The sequence below is a fragment of the Pangasianodon hypophthalmus genome, chromosome 11 (assembly GCF_027358585.1).
Source record: "Pangasianodon hypophthalmus isolate fPanHyp1 chromosome 11, fPanHyp1.pri, whole genome shotgun sequence".
NCBI classification, from domain to species: Eukaryota; Metazoa; Chordata; class Actinopteri; order Siluriformes; family Pangasiidae; genus Pangasianodon; species Pangasianodon hypophthalmus.
This window is the reverse complement of record NC_069720.1, coordinates 20,584,891-20,602,516: the sequence shown is the minus strand read 5'-3', so window position 1 is coordinate 20,602,516 and position 17,626 is coordinate 20,584,891. Positions and strand designations below refer to the sequence as shown.

At 39.5% G+C, this 17,626-nt stretch overlaps 1 protein-coding gene across 3 annotated transcripts; it reads right to left on the bottom strand.

The window, feature by feature from the left end:
• Window positions 1-164: 164 nt before the first annotated feature.
• Window positions 165-15,772, bottom strand: tmem259 (transmembrane protein 259). 3 transcript variants are annotated; one of them, XM_053238154.1, is made up of 12 exons: window positions 15,243-15,772; window positions 14,687-14,978; window positions 13,138-13,434; window positions 12,102-12,264; window positions 10,323-10,433; window positions 5,548-5,670; window positions 5,359-5,459; window positions 4,933-4,990; window positions 4,198-4,281; window positions 3,679-3,811; window positions 3,069-3,168; window positions 165-2,820 (listed from the first exon to the last, which is right to left on the bottom strand). In XM_053238154.1, exons 2-12 carry the CDS (start codon window positions 14,909-14,911, stop codon window positions 2,212-2,214), a joined length of 2,004 nt encoding a protein of 667 aa, XP_053094129.1. In that variant the 5' UTR covers window positions 14,912-14,978; window positions 15,243-15,772; the 3' UTR covers window positions 165-2,211. The 3 variants fall into 3 exon arrangements, with proteins under 3 accessions (XP_053094129.1, XP_053094128.1, XP_026775582.3); XM_053238153.1 differs by having other exon boundaries at window positions 14,687-15,772; XM_026919781.3 differs by having other exon boundaries at window positions 12,156-12,264; window positions 14,687-15,772.
• Between the last annotated feature and the right edge of the window lie 1,854 nt (window positions 15,773-17,626).

Below are 17,626 nucleotides of genomic sequence, written 5' to 3'. Positions count from 1 at the left end.
TGGTACAAATATTGTACAGCATACAATAACAGGTTTACGTTTTATGTTGCTTGATGCATTATTTATAAGATACAGCTCAACTCTGAAAGTAAATGTAGAAAAAAAAGAATTTCACCTGAAAGCAAGTCTGCTGCAACAAAGAAGTAACCACAAGCAAGCATGCGGAGTGGAAAATCCTTTTGTCTGTTTATGCATTTCGTTTTTACATTTAAATACAACTGAATGAAAGAGCAAATTGAGTTCATCACAGAACTGTGGATTTTCATCGTCTATGATGAATGGATAGAAACTCATCATCCTGCATTCTGACACAGAACGGCAAATAGGCACAGGAAAAAGAAAAAAAAAAAAAAAGAAATTCGATCATAAAAGCTCATCTGCGGAGCACTCATGCTGAAAATCTCTCTCAAACTGACTTGACTTATTGCACACGTTTTGGATAAAACCATCTTCCCAGAGCCGCTGACGTTTACCTTGTCATTTGTTGCATAGCCTTTGAATGAAACCCTGCCAAAGAAATTGCACAGTTTCCTCCAGTCTTCTCTCATCCAAAGAGTAGAGACAATCTGTGACACGTTAAGCTTAATCTATTTGACAGAATAAAGTTCGTTGTAGTCAATTAACTCAACTTGTAAAAGCAAGATTTTTTTTTTTTAAATTGGCTTTATCTGTCCCTCTAGGCATGATCTATAAAGCATACAACTCTTAATTCTGTTTCACTCACTTTTAAAAAGCTTTTTGATCTATTTGCACATAAAATATTCACTGAGCTTTTACGATGCTTGTTTTTTTTTTTTCTTACTGGTACTAGCATAATGACTGACTCATTTTGCATACATTTTGAATGGCAGTTAAATAATGTTCTCCTTCTCTTCTGTGACACCCATTGTGTCTTGATTACTGTTAAACATTGAACTCTGTCTTGGTATGCCTTGCAGTACCCATGGGAGTATCAAAAATGTTTTGCTATTTTTGTACTCCTACATTCCATGAGAGTTACTATTTGATGGAGAAATAATATCTTTTGTAATATGGGTTTTGGGAAAAAATGTACCCATTTGTATGGCTGCTTTTTATAATGCAATTAATACATACACATAAGCAAAGCGCAACAAAAATGATCAAGCACATTAATAAGACGTTCACTCTGAGAAGGCTTTAGAGCTATGGTATAACCTTATAGCACTATTAAACAGGTTCATAGTACTACATGCTAAAGGCAACCAATCTCAAAGCCAGCAAATGAAACACCCTGAACTGAAGGCCCAAAGCTGAAGGAATTAATAGCCTTAACAAAATATCTGTACCCCTAAATAAAGAGGAACTCTCAAGAAAATTACGAGACTTGCTCTCTAACCAGACAAAATTCACTGGGGCACCTTTATAGATCTTCTTGGAATTGCACAAAAACAGACTGAGCTTACCTGTTTCATAAAGAAATTAGTGCAGTAATTGTAAAGATCAGCAATCTGTCCCAAACAGGATTTTTTTCCTTAAGAAAGGAGTTCAAAAATCAGTCCTTGACACCTAAGTGTAGTCTTCAAAAATCACTTAAAATACAACAAATTTTCAAGGCATCATGGACTAAGACTATACTTTCACAAGGTAGACTACTTTCCAGGTGAGAGCTTGGTTTCAACATTACACTGGGTCGTCTGCTACTGCATAAGAACCTTACACCTCAAAAACTCAAATCTAATCAAAAGATTAACCGCTGCTTGGCTTGAATCATCGGATACAATAAAGACTAGATGCTCCTTTAGATAACACAGGTCGATGCTGAGCTCCACATGACTGCCAATATGCCATCAGAAGTACTATCATTGTTAAACACATTATTGTATACAAACACACCCAGTGTTTAAAGAAACCAATCACTAATCAATCATCTTTTAAAAAAAAAAGAAAAAGAAAAGAAAAAGAAAAGAAACACACAGTTACTCTCTGAATGATCACACCCCACATGTGGTGTATTTTCAAAATAATTCAAAAAGCATCCATTTTCACTTCAAGTCCTTAAGAAAAGAAAACATTTACTCCCCCCACCCCTTTTCAGGGTGTGATTACATTGCGCTCCATCGCTGTTGGTGCTCTTCTTCCTCCTTGACACTTTACGGATGCATTTAGGGTGAAAAGCTCTGCTGCTGCTAGTTGAAGAAGTAAAAAGGCGGAATTATGGGGTTTGGAATTGAACCCGAGTGAGAGCTGAGCTCAGGAGGGGGCGGTGTGAGGGCCGGGTGTGGCTGGCTCAGTGTGACTCTCGCTCTCTTTTCTGGCGTCCCATTGACGCATGTCTGTTTTGTCCACCTCTGCCTCTCTGCAGTCTGTGATGTGAGGAGTTGCTCCTGCCTCATCATTCCCTCCCCCTTCTTGGGGTCCAGCTGATCTTTCGCTCCCCTGCTGATTCTCTCCTGCCATAGCTGCACTCTGTGCGACACTGATGCCTGCAGTGGATGCTGTAGTCTCCAGTAGTGGGGCTGAAAGTGCCTCCGTGATGATGGCATCTGTGATGATGGCTGCCGTCTCGGACATCCAGTCCTGATCACTTGGTGCAGGAGTAGGCAGGCCATTAGAAGTTTCAGCCTGTGGCTGGGCCAGGGTTGACTGGCGCTCCTGGCCATTGGCAGTGACTGAGCTGGCTGCAGTTGGCCTGCCAGCATGTGCCACAGCATTGGTGGTGGTGTTGTTGTTCAAGTTGTCCTGCAGCGCTGTCTGGTTGCCCTGAGCAGCCTGCTGGTTCTGCAGCAGCATTTCCTGGATGCGGATCTGCTGCAGAATGGCGGGCAGCTCATAGTGATGGAAAAAGTAGATCATGGAGTGCTGGGAATGGATAACAATGTGCAGCAATAAGCAAGAGTGAAAGCAATTGGATTTTTATGTCTTGCAAGACAAATGGCTGATATTCAAGTAAATTGCAGTTGGGACCTCATGCGTACGCATACACAGTCGGACAAAATATGGCGACTTCCAGTACTGTGATATACACAAAATGAAATGATACAAGAACCATAGCTGTCTTTTCATAGCCTAATTGGCAACACTATTTCAGTTTGAACAAACAAGCTTACCTGAATGAAGAGCCAAGAAGTGACAAGAGCCAGGCTGCTATACTGCCCATTAAAGCGGTAATGGTATGCGTAGAACGCAAAATGGTACAGATAAAAGAACCTGAAAAATATTAAAACAGCAGGACCTAAGTAGGCATAATCACTATGAACCCTGAGTTGTTCTATGCTACAGAAACACCCTACACACTGTTCATTGCTTTATTGGTATGATTTCAACCTTAATAGAAGAGTCACATGTGCTTAAGACAATGCAAAACTTAGCTTCTTATTTAAGTAAGAGAGCAATCATTTAAATCTTCTTTGGTTAAAACTACCGAATCTTGACAGGCCTGGTTGCTGTGAAAAATGATCTTCTACTAGACGACTGCCCAGAAACTACAACTGTCCCTGTTACCTCTAAAGGAAACATGGCTAAAGTTCATAAAGAAGTTTCTTCTCATTCCAAAGCTGAGTATAATTCCTGTGCATGTTTGATTAAAGCTCACAGGTCACAGTTTTCTTGCTTAAGCATGGTGAATCACTGATCACTAAGTTTGATTCAGATTCTGTGGTTCTCCAGCACTTTGCCTTTAAAACAGACTGCTACACAGACTGAAGAATTGTGCAGTACCTGAGCCAATGGCGCTTGCTTGTGTTGGTGTGGCAGCAGATGGCGTCGTACTGATCCGCCAGCCACACGATGAGAATGATATAGAATGCTGTAGTTGTGTCATTGAAAAACTCAGACATGATGGCTTCCATTCCTGTGGATGTGACAGACAGTGACATTGTGTTATCAACAGGTTTCTGAGATATACGAGGTTTGATATATTATCAAACATAATTAGCTTTTATCAGAAATTTTAAACATCTGCTCCTTTTACAGCTGTGTGGAAGATGCGAAAAACCTTCACAACAATGTCAAACCCAAATAACTATTTAAAAAAGTGTTCTTGCAAATATATGATTTTCATAACAACAGTATAAAGTGTCTAATTCTGCCTGTTCTGTAAAGTTCACATTTACACAGAAATATTAGCCCTCACTGCTGGCTGTCCAACATGATCAGGCATAAACACTGCAGCCATGTTTAGTAAATGTGACGCATGCCTGTGCTACAACCCACAACCACACAGTGAGCAGCACCTACCCACAAGAGCCAGGATTACAGTGAGAAGAGGAGCAGCCGGGAATGCAATGGTCATGTTCATCTCTAGCATCTGCAGGAGGTCCACTGCACACAGGGCAAATGGGAAAGCAATGTTAAGCAAGTACATTCAGTGTTCATCTTCATATGGAATGTATGCGTTTGCCCATTTCAGTAATACTCTATATGCTCAAAGGTTTGCGGAGACCTGACCATCACACTAATATGTGCTGTTTTAACATCCCATTCTAGATGTAGTCCCCCCTTTGCTGTTATAATAACCTCCACTCTTCTGGAAAGGTTTCACACTAGATTTTGGAGCGTGGCTGAGGGGATTTGTTCATTTATTCTCATTAGTGAGGTCAGGCACTGATGTCGGGAGAGGAGGCCTGGCGCGCAGTCGGTGTTCCACTTCATCCCAAAAATGTTCAGTGGGGTTGAGATCAGGGCTCTGGGCAGGACACTCAGGTTCTTCCATTACAACCTTGGTAAACCATGTCTTCATGGAGCTTGTTTTGCGCACAGGGGCATTGTCATGCTGGAACATTGTTAGGTTTGGGCTTCTTAGTTCCAGTGAAGGGAAATTGTAATGCTATACAAAGACATTCTATACAATTATGTGCTTCCAACTTTGTGGCAACAGTTTGGTGAAGGTGTGATGGTCAGGTGTCCACATACTTTTGGCCATATAGTGTACGTGTAATCAGCAAGAACCTAGGCCAATGTATTTGAGCTTACCTATGAAAACAAAGATCTGGTGGTGGGAATAGCGGAGCAGCATGGACACAGAGAGTGTCTGTAGGAGATGGCAGAAAAGGTTAAACCAATACAGAGAAATAAACAATTTAGAAAATGTCACATTGGTAGTTTGTCACTTTACTCTGTACTGCATCTCTCAGCCTCAGCATTTTGAATGCAATTCCCGATTTTGGATATTATTTATTAAAAACATGAAAAAGTAAACCCTCCTTTATTAATCCCTGTAGTAAACCCTCTATTTATTAACATTTTTAATTATTATGTCCCTTCAAGTCCACTTGTGTCTAAATTTAATTAAGTTCATTTGACAATAGATTCATAAACCATATAAATAACAACACCAACTTAATTCTATCTTTGGTCACTACATGTGACAGGAGACACCAGACAACGTGAGATACTTACAAAAATCACCATGATTACAAAGGCAGCCAGGTAGGAAGTACGTGCCATCCACATACTAACAAAACGGTAGTGTTCTCCTGATACCACATTCCTCAAGAATCCTAAACATACACAACATGAACACATGAATAGTTCATACATACACAAGCATGAATACACAATACGAAACAGAACAGGTCATGTTTTTACCTTTATTTTCCTCATTTTCTGCTAAAGCCTTAACACTGGACATCAGTATGTCATCATAGCCAAGGAACTCGTCCAAGAGGAAGCGGCTAAATCCATCTCCAAAGCACTGGTCCTTTACTGGGTCTGTAAATATTTTAAGACAGAATGTCCTCAAACTATTATAAACTTGAAAACGTTTTAAGAAAAATAATTCATGGGTTTAGAACCGGAGGTACTCAAGTGACATTTTGAGAAAATCACATCACGCACTTTCAAGGTAGATAGATCTGACTGTCTTCAGTAGAGCGCAGATCAACACATTAGCTCAATGAGTGTGATGCAGTTGGGTAAAATTAAATTTAGCCCATGTTTAATTAGGGCTGCATGATTCTCAAAATGGGAATATTTTTTTTTGCCTTAGAATTGAGATTGTGATGCTCAAATCTACGAAACACCAGTTGTGTTAGGAACAACATAAATATTTGTTATTTCTACATTACACCAGTTCCATTACCTAGTGAATGTTTGTGCATGAAAGCTCATCCGCATTTTGAATGACTGAACTGCTGGCACATTCTAACTAACAGCCAATGTCCTGAGTATGAGCAGTATGTTCTCCCAAAGTTAAAAAGAAAACCCTTGACACTGGGTACAAGCATTACTAAAGTCACGGCAGTTTTTCTGTTGATTGCAGCTCAACAACCACTTGTGGGTGAAAACTAATCTTGTGCTTCTACCATTCAAAGATGATTCAAAGACGCACCATTCACTGTTTGTTCAGTAATGTGAAATTTAACACTGAGTACATAATGTTAAATGTTTGTTTAGCTGGATTGGACAAACATTGTTTGTTCTGTTTCATTGCAAGTGAGTGTTTTGTTTATTTTAAAATTCACTCACGGCTTAACGTGGAAACTGTGTTTCCTCACAGTGCCCTGTGGTGTCTATGTCTACAGTCATTATTCATGACGGGGGAAAACAACGGTGGGCCATTTTATGCAGTAGCTGCCTGACTGCAAATGCTGCAGAATCAAAGTTTTCTTCAATCGAACTGCACTGAGAAATAATGATTTAAAGATTTTTTTTCTGCAGCCTCATGTTAATCACAATTGTAAATTTGCATCACACTCTCTTGACCGTGTGTATGTGCACTTGAGTCACAAAGTGCAAGGTTACCCACCCTCTGTGTGTGCACAGCATTAAGTATAAGAGTAACTACCTCTGAGGCTGTGTGACAGAGCATAAGAGAGGATGTGAAACAAAGGGAAGCATGGTCAGTGTCGATGACTTATTTTCACGTTAACAGTTTAATATTTGCAATATTTGCTGTATTGTGTCTTCTAAGCAGCATAATCATGTTTTGTAATAACTGTTTCTTGCCGATTTTCTTATGTCTGATGGTTATACTCTTAAAATTATAAATTATGAAATTATTGTAAACTACTATTTACAGATGCACCTCAACTAATTACCGACAGCTGCTGCCTTTTTTTTTTTTTTTTTTAACTTTTTTAAAAAGAAAAAAGAAAAGGATAAGAAAGAAAACAAAACAAATAAATAAATAAAGAACTGAACAGGTCACCAGAGGCATCACATACAGTTCTTACATCCTTGTTATACAGTTATTTTCATGATAGGGGTTACTCTCCCAATAGCCCCCATACACACAAATGAAAATAGGGGGAAAATAGGGGGAAGAAAAAAAAAGTGTTAATTCAAGTCCGTAATTCTCAGTTATTTAAGTCCATAAAGTTCAGTCCATTCAGTGTATTTTCAATTAAATACTTCACATATATGGAGGGGGAAAGGGGGGGAGGGGGCACATTCACTGCAAAGCACTTCATATCTACTACTTAATACTGTATTATTATCTATTTTCCTATGTATTAACCATTTTGACCAGTTCTTATAAAATTTGTCCATACTTAGTCTTAGAGAGAAGGTTATTTTCTCCATATCAAACCTATCCTTTACAATTGCTATCCACTCTTCTTTTGTTGGTGGATTCTCATCCAGCCATTTCTTGGTTATTGCTTTTTTTACTAGCAACCAATAACAATCTGAGAAGGTACTTGTCTTGAGCATTAAAATCAGTTGGTATGTTTCCTAAACATATAGTACCAAAGCTATGATCAATCTCAAGACCCAGTATTAATTCTATTTCAGTGACTACCAATAACCAGTATGCTGGACAGTCCCAGAATATATGAAAATAATCAGCCATCGAGTTGATACATCGTCTCCAGCAAAGTGCAGATTATGGATTACCATTCTGTAAATATTTTCTTTTTGGAGTAATAAAAAAAATCTAATGATATTTTTCCATGAGAATTCTCTCCATTGACCAGACCAGAGGTAGCATGCTGTGATTTACATATGTTTAACCAATCTTAAAATTATATTCGCCTCCTTCTCCCATTTTTCTTTAACATATATAAGGCAGAGTGAGACTTAGAGGACTGTATACATGAATATATTCTTGATACCAGTTTCTTGTGAATAGCATCTTTATATGCTTCAGCAAAAACGTTGATGAGACTCAATTCAATTCCCTCCTTATTTTTAATATTTTTATTAAAGTGATTTCTAAGCTGTAAATATCTATAGAAATCTTGTCTCTCTAAATTATAGGTATCAGCGAGATGCTGGAAGCTTTGGAAACCTGTCTTGGATGAAACTGTACAATACGATGTAATGCCGTTCCATATCCATTGTTGAAACCGCACAACCATCTGTGCAGGTTTGAAGTCTCTATCATATCCCACCCATCTTAACAGCCATGCTTGTCTCTCCAGCTTCATTGTTTCTTTGAACCAAAGAGGGACCAGTGTCCAATTGCTTAATTTATTGGAGTACATAATCTTAGCAGACAGCTGCTGTCTTAACATCTCCAGAGTTATTGGCACCCTTGGTAAAAATTTCATTAAAAAATGGTAAAATAAAAATATGTCGTTCAACTTATCTCACACTGAAAAAGAAAGAAATTTAACCTTTAATTTAAGAAACTGTACAAACTCCCTTTGCAAAGCATATTTTGTGCAAACTCCCTTTGCAAAGCATAAGAGCAATCTCCTGGTACTTTCCCTCAGGATCAATAGAGAATCTATATATCTACTTCATGGAGTCCATGATACTATGTATCCTAACAAGGTTGCCAGGGTGTTTGGAGGAAAAACAGCCCCACATCATCACATGATCTGTATAATAATCTTTCTTTTTACTCCACATCCACCTTGAGTGCTGTGTCAAAATGGTATATTTTTGGTTTATCTGATCACAGATCCCAGTTCCACTAGTGTCTAGTGAACCCTCGGTGGCAATAGTTTGTTGGCATGGAGATGGCATCAAATTACAGATTGGTGATACCAAAATGCTACAATCTTCTGCAAATCTCCAAAGGTGATCAGTGTTTTACACTTCTTAATTATTGCCCCTAAGTAGATTTGAATATCAGGCATGCGGCTATTTTTTATAGTCATTATCTGATTTATGAAGGTCAGCACACTTTTGAATCAAATAATTTGTGTATTCACTAATCTTCCCTATGTTGATGAACGACTAAGGGAATTTGACCTCTGTGTAACCTCGTATTTATACCCCAGTGAAACAGGATGGCATGGATGATATAATATAGCATAAAAGCTCATAAACGATCAGGTGAACTTAAAGTAAAATATATATGGGATCAAGCGTTAGTTATATTTCATTTGTAAAATTTCTAAAAGTGCCACAAACTGTGATATGTTTTTGTTAAAATATATTTCTGAGAACTTTTCCCCTCAAAATAAATTTATTTCGATTAAAGATTAGACCACAAAATAATAATAATAATAATAATAATAATAATAACCAAAAAAAATTTGTCAAAACCTTTTTACCCATCTTTACCATATGGTTTCCTATAAAATATTTAAAAATACATTACTTGTGCTTTACTAGCGTGGTTCCACTGATACAAATGAGTTGGTGTTTATCATTATATTAGTCCTAACTACTAGTGACACAAATGAGTCATTTGATGATTTGCCTTCACTTGCAAAAAGAACTTTGGACTATCCATAGTTTTATTGTTTAATAATACTTTGATATTTAATTGTAATTCTGCTCAATACAGCAAGAATAAATGGTAAAAATTTCTAATTTGCACTGTTTCATTTCAATGATATTGTGGCACCAATTACACATTTCGAGACGTTTCTTTCTCTAGCAGAACTTGCGATGTGTGGTTTAGTGCATATGCACCTCGCTGTAACTTTCACACTCTAGCCAATTTGGGTTGAACTGGCAGCCAGAGTTAATGGCGTAATGGTGTACCAAGGAGGAAATAATTTGATGCTTGCAGAAGCCACTTGCAACCTGCCAATATGTTTAGATCCAGTGCCAAGATCAGATTAAAGAGGCTTACTGTTCACATTACAATCCACTCCACTGAGAAAACGTAATTGGCAATGAAGGCTTAGTGGGCACACAATACACATTTAAAATATTCAAACCTTGAAAACAACTTTATAAATTTAAAAAAAAAAAAAAAAGAGATCAGTCTTTCAGCACAGGCGCATGTGAATCCATTACCATAAAATATCTAACAGTGTCAAAGTATGATTAAGGATTGTCCTGGCTCTCCTGTTTGTCAAATGTCAGTTACACTACTCTGGTTACAAGCCCTCAAACGATATCCTCTAAAGCACTTCGACTATTAATTTCACAACAGCTGCTTGGAACAACAAAAAAAAATTGTGAGCAACAGCCACTATGGTGAATCCTCAAGGTTTTTTTTAACGTGTTGTGCAACTCACCCAGGGTAACCACCATGACAGGAATGTTAAGACGTTGTCGTGTGGTTTGAGACAGCCGCAGAAAACCATACTCCAGGGAATACTCCACTATGTATTCCTCTTGAGGCCACACTGCGAATAGAAAAACACAAACCCATCAGATCCTCACACTACACACATGTACACACAACACACTTGTTCTGTGTGACTATAAGACCTGGTGAGAAAACAGTTCTACAAAGGCACCTAACAAAACAATATACCTAGTATGTATTTTAAATATACCACAGCATCCCTCCTTAAATGGTCATGGAATAATAGTGCGTATTGAATTGAGTGAATGGAAGCCTCAGAAAGCAATTTCCCTCCACTCCAACACTTGTATTTTCAGAAGTGCAAACACAAGGGCTACATTCCATATACCAAAGAAACGATGCTGCTCCAAACAGAAACATTCAGATGCTAAATTCAGCTCGACCCCCAGCTCTTTGATGTGTGTGATGACTTGACACACAACATATACATTAAGAAAATTAAATAACGTAGTGTTCATCAATGCTAATGTGTCTTAAAAAAAACAAACATTTGAACTACTTGAATTGAATATCTTTACTACTTGTGGTGAGAAGTGACAGTGCATGCTTCACAACAGACTAACTAACCGATAAAGAAACTCCTTTCTTATTTTTATCATCAGTTTTTGATTATTAGTTTGAAACCTAGACTGAATCTTAAAATACTAAGGTCACAAACTGTCTATATGTGATGCCTATCATTTATACTTGTTATTAATTTGGAGTCTGTGCTTATTAATAACTACTTAATAAAATATGTTGTGAACTCCTTTTAAATAATGACTAATACATACTGGGTTGAGTGGCATGCCACTGGCACATGATGTGAGCACAATTAGAGCAACATGGATCAGCCACTTCGGAGTGCATGCCAGTCACCGGGAAAACTAGCTCTGCTCTTGGCCTATTTTAAGATGTCCGGACCCATAAATTCTTAAGACCTGTATTTATTAGTGAACACACATTCATATACGTGAAATATAAGTGGGAGTATAAGTGGTGGAGTGTTGATGACAAATCAGCAGCACTGTGCTTTATTAAGTGCAGCTCATGCTGGAGGTCAGGCCTGTTCTGCAGGAATGCATTTTAGGCCTGTCAACAGCGCCTCTTTTCTCTTACACACATACGCAAACATTCTTTGGTCCAATGCTGATAAGAAGCTTGTGAGGAAGGCAAAATGCCACTACATCAGTCACCATTTTAAAAGCAACAACAAAAGTAGTTCACCTGTCTGGAAATGTAGGTCTGAGGGTCACTGAGCCTAAACTGTAACAGTGTGATAAGATCGGAGATCAAATCTAGTATGACTTAATATTGACAAAATCCAAACCAAACTGCCGAGGGCTTTCGGGTGAGCAAATTACAATCCAGAACGAAACGCAATCCGCAATGATAGAACAGACAGCTGATACTATCACACAAAAATTTCAGGAACTCAAACATGTCATCTCAGAATATCTGCAAGTTTAAGCGGTTTCCTGAGGTTTATTCTTCTAGCACCAATCAGTGACAAGCGTCAGTTCGTGGAGGAGCGAGAGAGAGAATGGGACTCCAGGAAAAAAAAAAAAAATGAGGGAACAAAGGGATGAGAGCATTACAGGCAGGAGTGGATAAAGGGAGGCGAGTGAGGAAAAGGAGCATGAGGTCACAGAGCAGCAGGAGAAAAAGGATTGCAGCAGGATGTCTGTGGTGCCAGGGTACAAGCATTAGACATGTTGAGCTTTACCTGCTCTGGTAAGCATCTCAATCTCGGAGACAGTCTCCTTCAGCGGCTGCATACCTTTAGAGGGAGCCTGGCTGAAGGAGAGGTCCTGGGTGTCGTTCGAGCCTGAGCCCAGGGCGCCATCGTTCACCAAAGGCTTCAGTCGCGGTTCGATGTCCAGCTCAAACTGCAAGAGAACACAGACAGATAGTGAATTAATGCTCGGGCAAAAGAGGAGAAAACAAACCATGGTTTAATACCAAGTTTAAAGGTACTTTGCTATCATTCACAAATTTTTGTCACAATTATGCACATCAATGTTGAGTCACTACAATAACTTGCCATTTGTAGCTGGTGCATCCACTGTATTGGTGCATTTTGTAATTATTAGGGATGCAATGATTAGTCAACATACTTACAACAACATACTTACAACATACATGACTAAATCGAGCATGAAAATTAATTGATGCACCATCGACTATAAATGCCCTTCCCAGTACTGAAGTACATGTCTAGCACTACAAAAGAAATAGCACAGCGCACAGACTGACCTTTGAATGAGGGCAATGAGAGAGAAATGGCAATTCCTGAAATGTTAAAATTGGGGAAGTGTTTCACTCAAAAAAAGTACAAGCTTAATGCAACGTAGTATACAAAAGCAGAGATGCATTTTGCAGCAGCACACTGATGATGATAAAAAGGGAAAACACCTAAAACAGTAGCTTGGTTTAATGAGGCTTATTACATTTATCTGAAAGCGTTTGAGTAAGCTACTGATTTAGTACCATTTAGATAAAGAAACAGAATGATGAACGCCATTCATTTGAATCTTCCTTTGAGGTTTATATAAATAATTTAAGTCAAAATTAAACAGTTATTGTAATTAAAACAGGCAATCATTGTTTATTCTCTTATCCAATAATTAGTCAACAGACTGCTGGATTATAAAAGTAACTGCTACAGCCTTAACATTTACAATTACTGACTGAAAACATTAGTGAAGACAAGCTACATCTTCTCACTGACAAATATTATGAGTGTATTTCCAGACACTGACCCTCACAGAGCTGTTGTCGAACATGTCAACCGTCATCTCCTCTTCATCCTCATCCTCTTGGTGAACGGGAACTCGGCTGGTGTCCTCGGTGTCCCTGTCCGGCTCTTTGACAAGCCCCTGGAATCCCTCCGTCTCGTAGAACTGCAGGAATATGGGAGCGCGGCTGGAGTTGCGCTGAATCTCCACACGCAGGATGCCGTCGCGTGGCCATTTCTCACGTACGTGCTCCAAGCAATTAATGGGTGAACGAGAGAAGGCAATGTGGATGTAGGCCAGAATGAAGAGCACAAACAAGGCCTGGGAATGGGAGAAAATGCATATTTTCAGTTTAGTCCTTTCACAAATGACTTGCCCAAGGTAGAAACTGGAGTGCGTGCATACACATGGTTTTACGGTAAGCACAAGGCCCCCGGGGGAAAAGCTGCCACTCGGCTGTTTTAGTTAAGATGTAGACAGGGATTTTTCCCTTCTTTCAGTTATAACTGATGTTAACTATATACTTGTCTACCATCAGCCATGTCAAACATACACTGACAGATTTTATTTCATATGTATGAACTCAAAACTTTCTCCTTTTACCTTGACAGAAAGAGGGGGTGATGTATCTTCGGGAAAAATGAGACGGGACGAGAATAAATCACTAATGTGAGATGGGGGGAAGGGGCGGGGCTTCCAGACTGTGTCTGTTAATATCAGAGTTTTCACAACGCCTACGTCTGTCAATCTGTCAATCATTCCAGATTCATACATCAATTGACTCATCTGCCATTTTTACTGGTCAAAAAAAGAAGACTCTTTAGGCATATTTTGGAGTGATAACTCATAGAAGCGTACTCCAACGCTAAAATGCGGAAATAAAAAAAATTTTAAAGCGTAAAAAGCCTAAATGCTCGCCTGATTTCGGATCAGATTTGCCATATTTTTCAGTCTGATCTGATTCTTTATGCCATAAAGGCACAATATGTTGACTTACATGGCATGGATAATGCACAGGACACAGGACTTATTTTAAAGGATGCCGCAATCCCAGATGAGGATAAAAGAAAGCTTGTAGAAAGTCGTCTCGGTTAATATGAGGATGTTTATATCAAGATCAAGATCAAGATCAAAAACCGCTTGATGCACAAAGCTCTATTATAATTATTATCTATGACATCAGATTTATTGTTAAATCACTAGTGTTATCCTACTGATTAAAGTGTGCTGGAAAACATCAGTGTCAACAAATACCAATATGGCACCTGGACAATAATTTACTGTCAAGCTCACATGAGATGGAGATCCATGTAAAAGAACAGAAGTTGCCCTTAAAGAAATCCATCAAGGTAAAGAGATTCACTGTGCAGCCCTTTACCTCCTCACCAAGCAGTAAACTTGTATGGTATAGAATATGATTAAACATGAGAATAATAGAAATTAAAGATTAAAGCTAGAGATAGAGGTTAGGATTTGTTATCTCATTCAGCATATTCCTATCAGGTGCTGGATTCCTCGACCATGTAAAAACCAAAAGCCTGAGGCACAGGAGAAAGTGCAGATCAGACCTCACCTTCAGAAGCACGAAGAACTCGAAAACCCGGCGAAAAGACGGAGGAAAGAGTCTGGCGTATGTGACTGCCATCTTAAAGAAGAGAGCGTGGAAGAGCCGGTCCCGCACATTGATGAGCGGGTTCTGGTTGATGTTCGGGTTCCGGAGTCGGTTCGCCGCGCCGTTGTTGTTGTTGTTGTTTAGAGGCACGTTGTTGTTGTTCACGTTGCCCTGATTGTCTGACATTGTTATTCCGGTGGCACAGCTGGATGAACACAACTGCCAGTGTGGGTCATGGGGGAGTAATGAAGCTCTACACACACACACACACACACACACACACTCCACCAAATCAGACCCAAACAGCACGATGTGTAGCTTAGCTGACTCGTGACGTTAATTAGCTTGTCGCTTACTGCGAGGATTACTACACATATATAAAATATGTTTTTTTTTTAAATAACACGACCCTTGGTTAAAGCTACACTGCTAACTAGCTACCTATACATGTCCCATGACATGGCTTCAGAGTCGCTAGCTAGCAAAAACGAGTGCACTTGCCAAGTGTGTTGTTTACCATGTCACGCTGTAAACTAGCTGTCCGGTCTTCAGCAGACGTTTATTCCGATTGCTAACTAACTAACTAGCTAGCTAGCTAGCTAACGCAGCACTGTTTTACCTTAGCCAAGTTTGCCTAGCTAGCGAGCTAACAAACTCCTTACTATCCTGCTAACATTGTACGCTTTTTTTCTTAACCAGCTCTCGTTTTGTATTTCGATGTAATGTAGTCAAATAAATAACGCACAGAAAGATATAATCCTGAGTGAAGTCTGATATCGGCGCCACGGTTTAGCTAAGCTAGCTCCGCAAACTAATGAGTTAGCCGCAGCTGGTTAGTAGCTATGGTCACCACAGGACCCGTATGTTGTGCTGTTTAACACCAGCTCCATGTAAATCTCACACACCAGCCACTAAAACTTATTATTATAATCCCACACGGTCTTTTCTCGACGGACAGTACAGTGACTCCCATTCGGTTCTCCTGTTTACACAAGATTTTAAGCGTACTTGGGAGTGACCAAAAAAAGAGAAGGTGTTACACAGACCAGTTCAAGTGGAGCTCCAGACTACAGCGCCACCTGTGTACTGAATGACCACACACACACACACACACACACACAGCCTGCTAACCGACACGTCCCTTACTGTCACAAACACTAAAGCCAGGGACACAAACACACTGATCAACTGATCAGTTGAGAAGACTGAGGAAAGCACATCTCCCACCCCCCATCTTCACCATGTTCTACAGAGGGATCGCAAGACCCTGCAGCGGATAGTGAGGACAGGTGAGAAGATCATCGGGGTCTCTCTTCCCTCCATCACGGACATTGACACCTCACGCTGCATCCCCAAAGCCACCAGCATTGTGGATGACCCCACACACCCCTCTCACACACTCTTCACCCGCCTGCCGTCTGGTAAATGGTACCGAAGCATTCGGGCCCTCACGACCAGAGTAACAGTTTCTTCCCCCAAACCATCAGACTCCTCAATACTCAGAAACTAGACTGAAGGAACACACACACACATATATACACACACAACTGAGCATCCTCCATCCTCTCTGCAATTTTTTTTGCAAGTATTTGCACATTACATTATGCTGCTACAATATTTATTATACTGTACATAGGCTGCTACTCTTATGTTAACACTATTTCAGCTACCTGTTGTACACTTGTACTCTTTGCACTATTCTCACTAGATTCACTTTAAACAGAACTGTGTACTGATCGGCGCTGCACTGGGACTTACTGTGCCCATTGTCTCTCAGTAGTCATTGTACGGTCTTGTGCTGTCTGCACATTTTTGCACTTGTGCACTTTTTGTATAAATTTATGTAGTTCCTTGTAGTTCTGTGTTTGTCTTATGTAGCACCTTGGTCCTGGAGAAACGTTGTTTCATTTCACTATGTACTAACTGGCTGTATATGGTTGAAATGACAGTAAACTCCACTTGACTTGACTTGACTTGACTTGAACTCATAAGTAAGGAATAAAACACTTCGGGATACACTTCTATAGGAAAATAATCAACGACGGAGTGGTGTGATGCTTTACCTCCCCGAAGTTGATTATTTTCCTATAGCAGCATGTACACACCACCTTATACCACATTGATTTACAAAGAAATACCAGTTTTAATTCATCATTGAACAACTTGTCATACTTTTTTCATTATTTTATGGTTACATTTAATGTGGCTTAGTGGGTAGTACGTTTTTCCTCGCACCTCCAGGGTTGAGGGTTTGATACCCGTCTCTGCCCTGTGTGCGCAGTGCTTGCATGTTCTCCCAGTGCTTTGGGGATTCTTCCGGGTACTCCGGTTTCCTCCCCAGTCCAAAGGCTTACGTTGTAAGCTGACTGGCATCTCTAATTTGTCTGTAGTGTGTGAGTGATGGGTTGGCACCCCGTCCAGGGTGTCCGCCGTCTTGTACCCCAAGTCCCAGGGGATAGGCTTCAGGTTCCCCGCGACCCTGTGTAAGATAAGCGGCACAGAGAATGGATGGATTTAATGTTGTGGAATGTCGGCCAGTTATATCAGCTATAAACCCTAAATCCAGCCACATAAACACACTGATAAAGGCATACATAAGGAATAAAACACTTCAGGATATGCTGCTGTAGGAAAATAATCAACGACGGAGTTGTGTGATGTATTATCTCCCTGAAAGTTGATTAATTTTCTATAATAGCATGTCCCGAAGTGTTTTATTCCTCTTATACCACAGGGATTTACAAATGAATACCATTTTTAATTTATCAATGAATGATGAGTCATATTTTTTCAATCAATGTATAGTCACATTTTATGTTGTGTAGAAGGTCCACAAGACAAGTTATTTCCCATCAGTTACATTATAACAACTATAAACAGTTGTTTTCCCACTAGACTCTT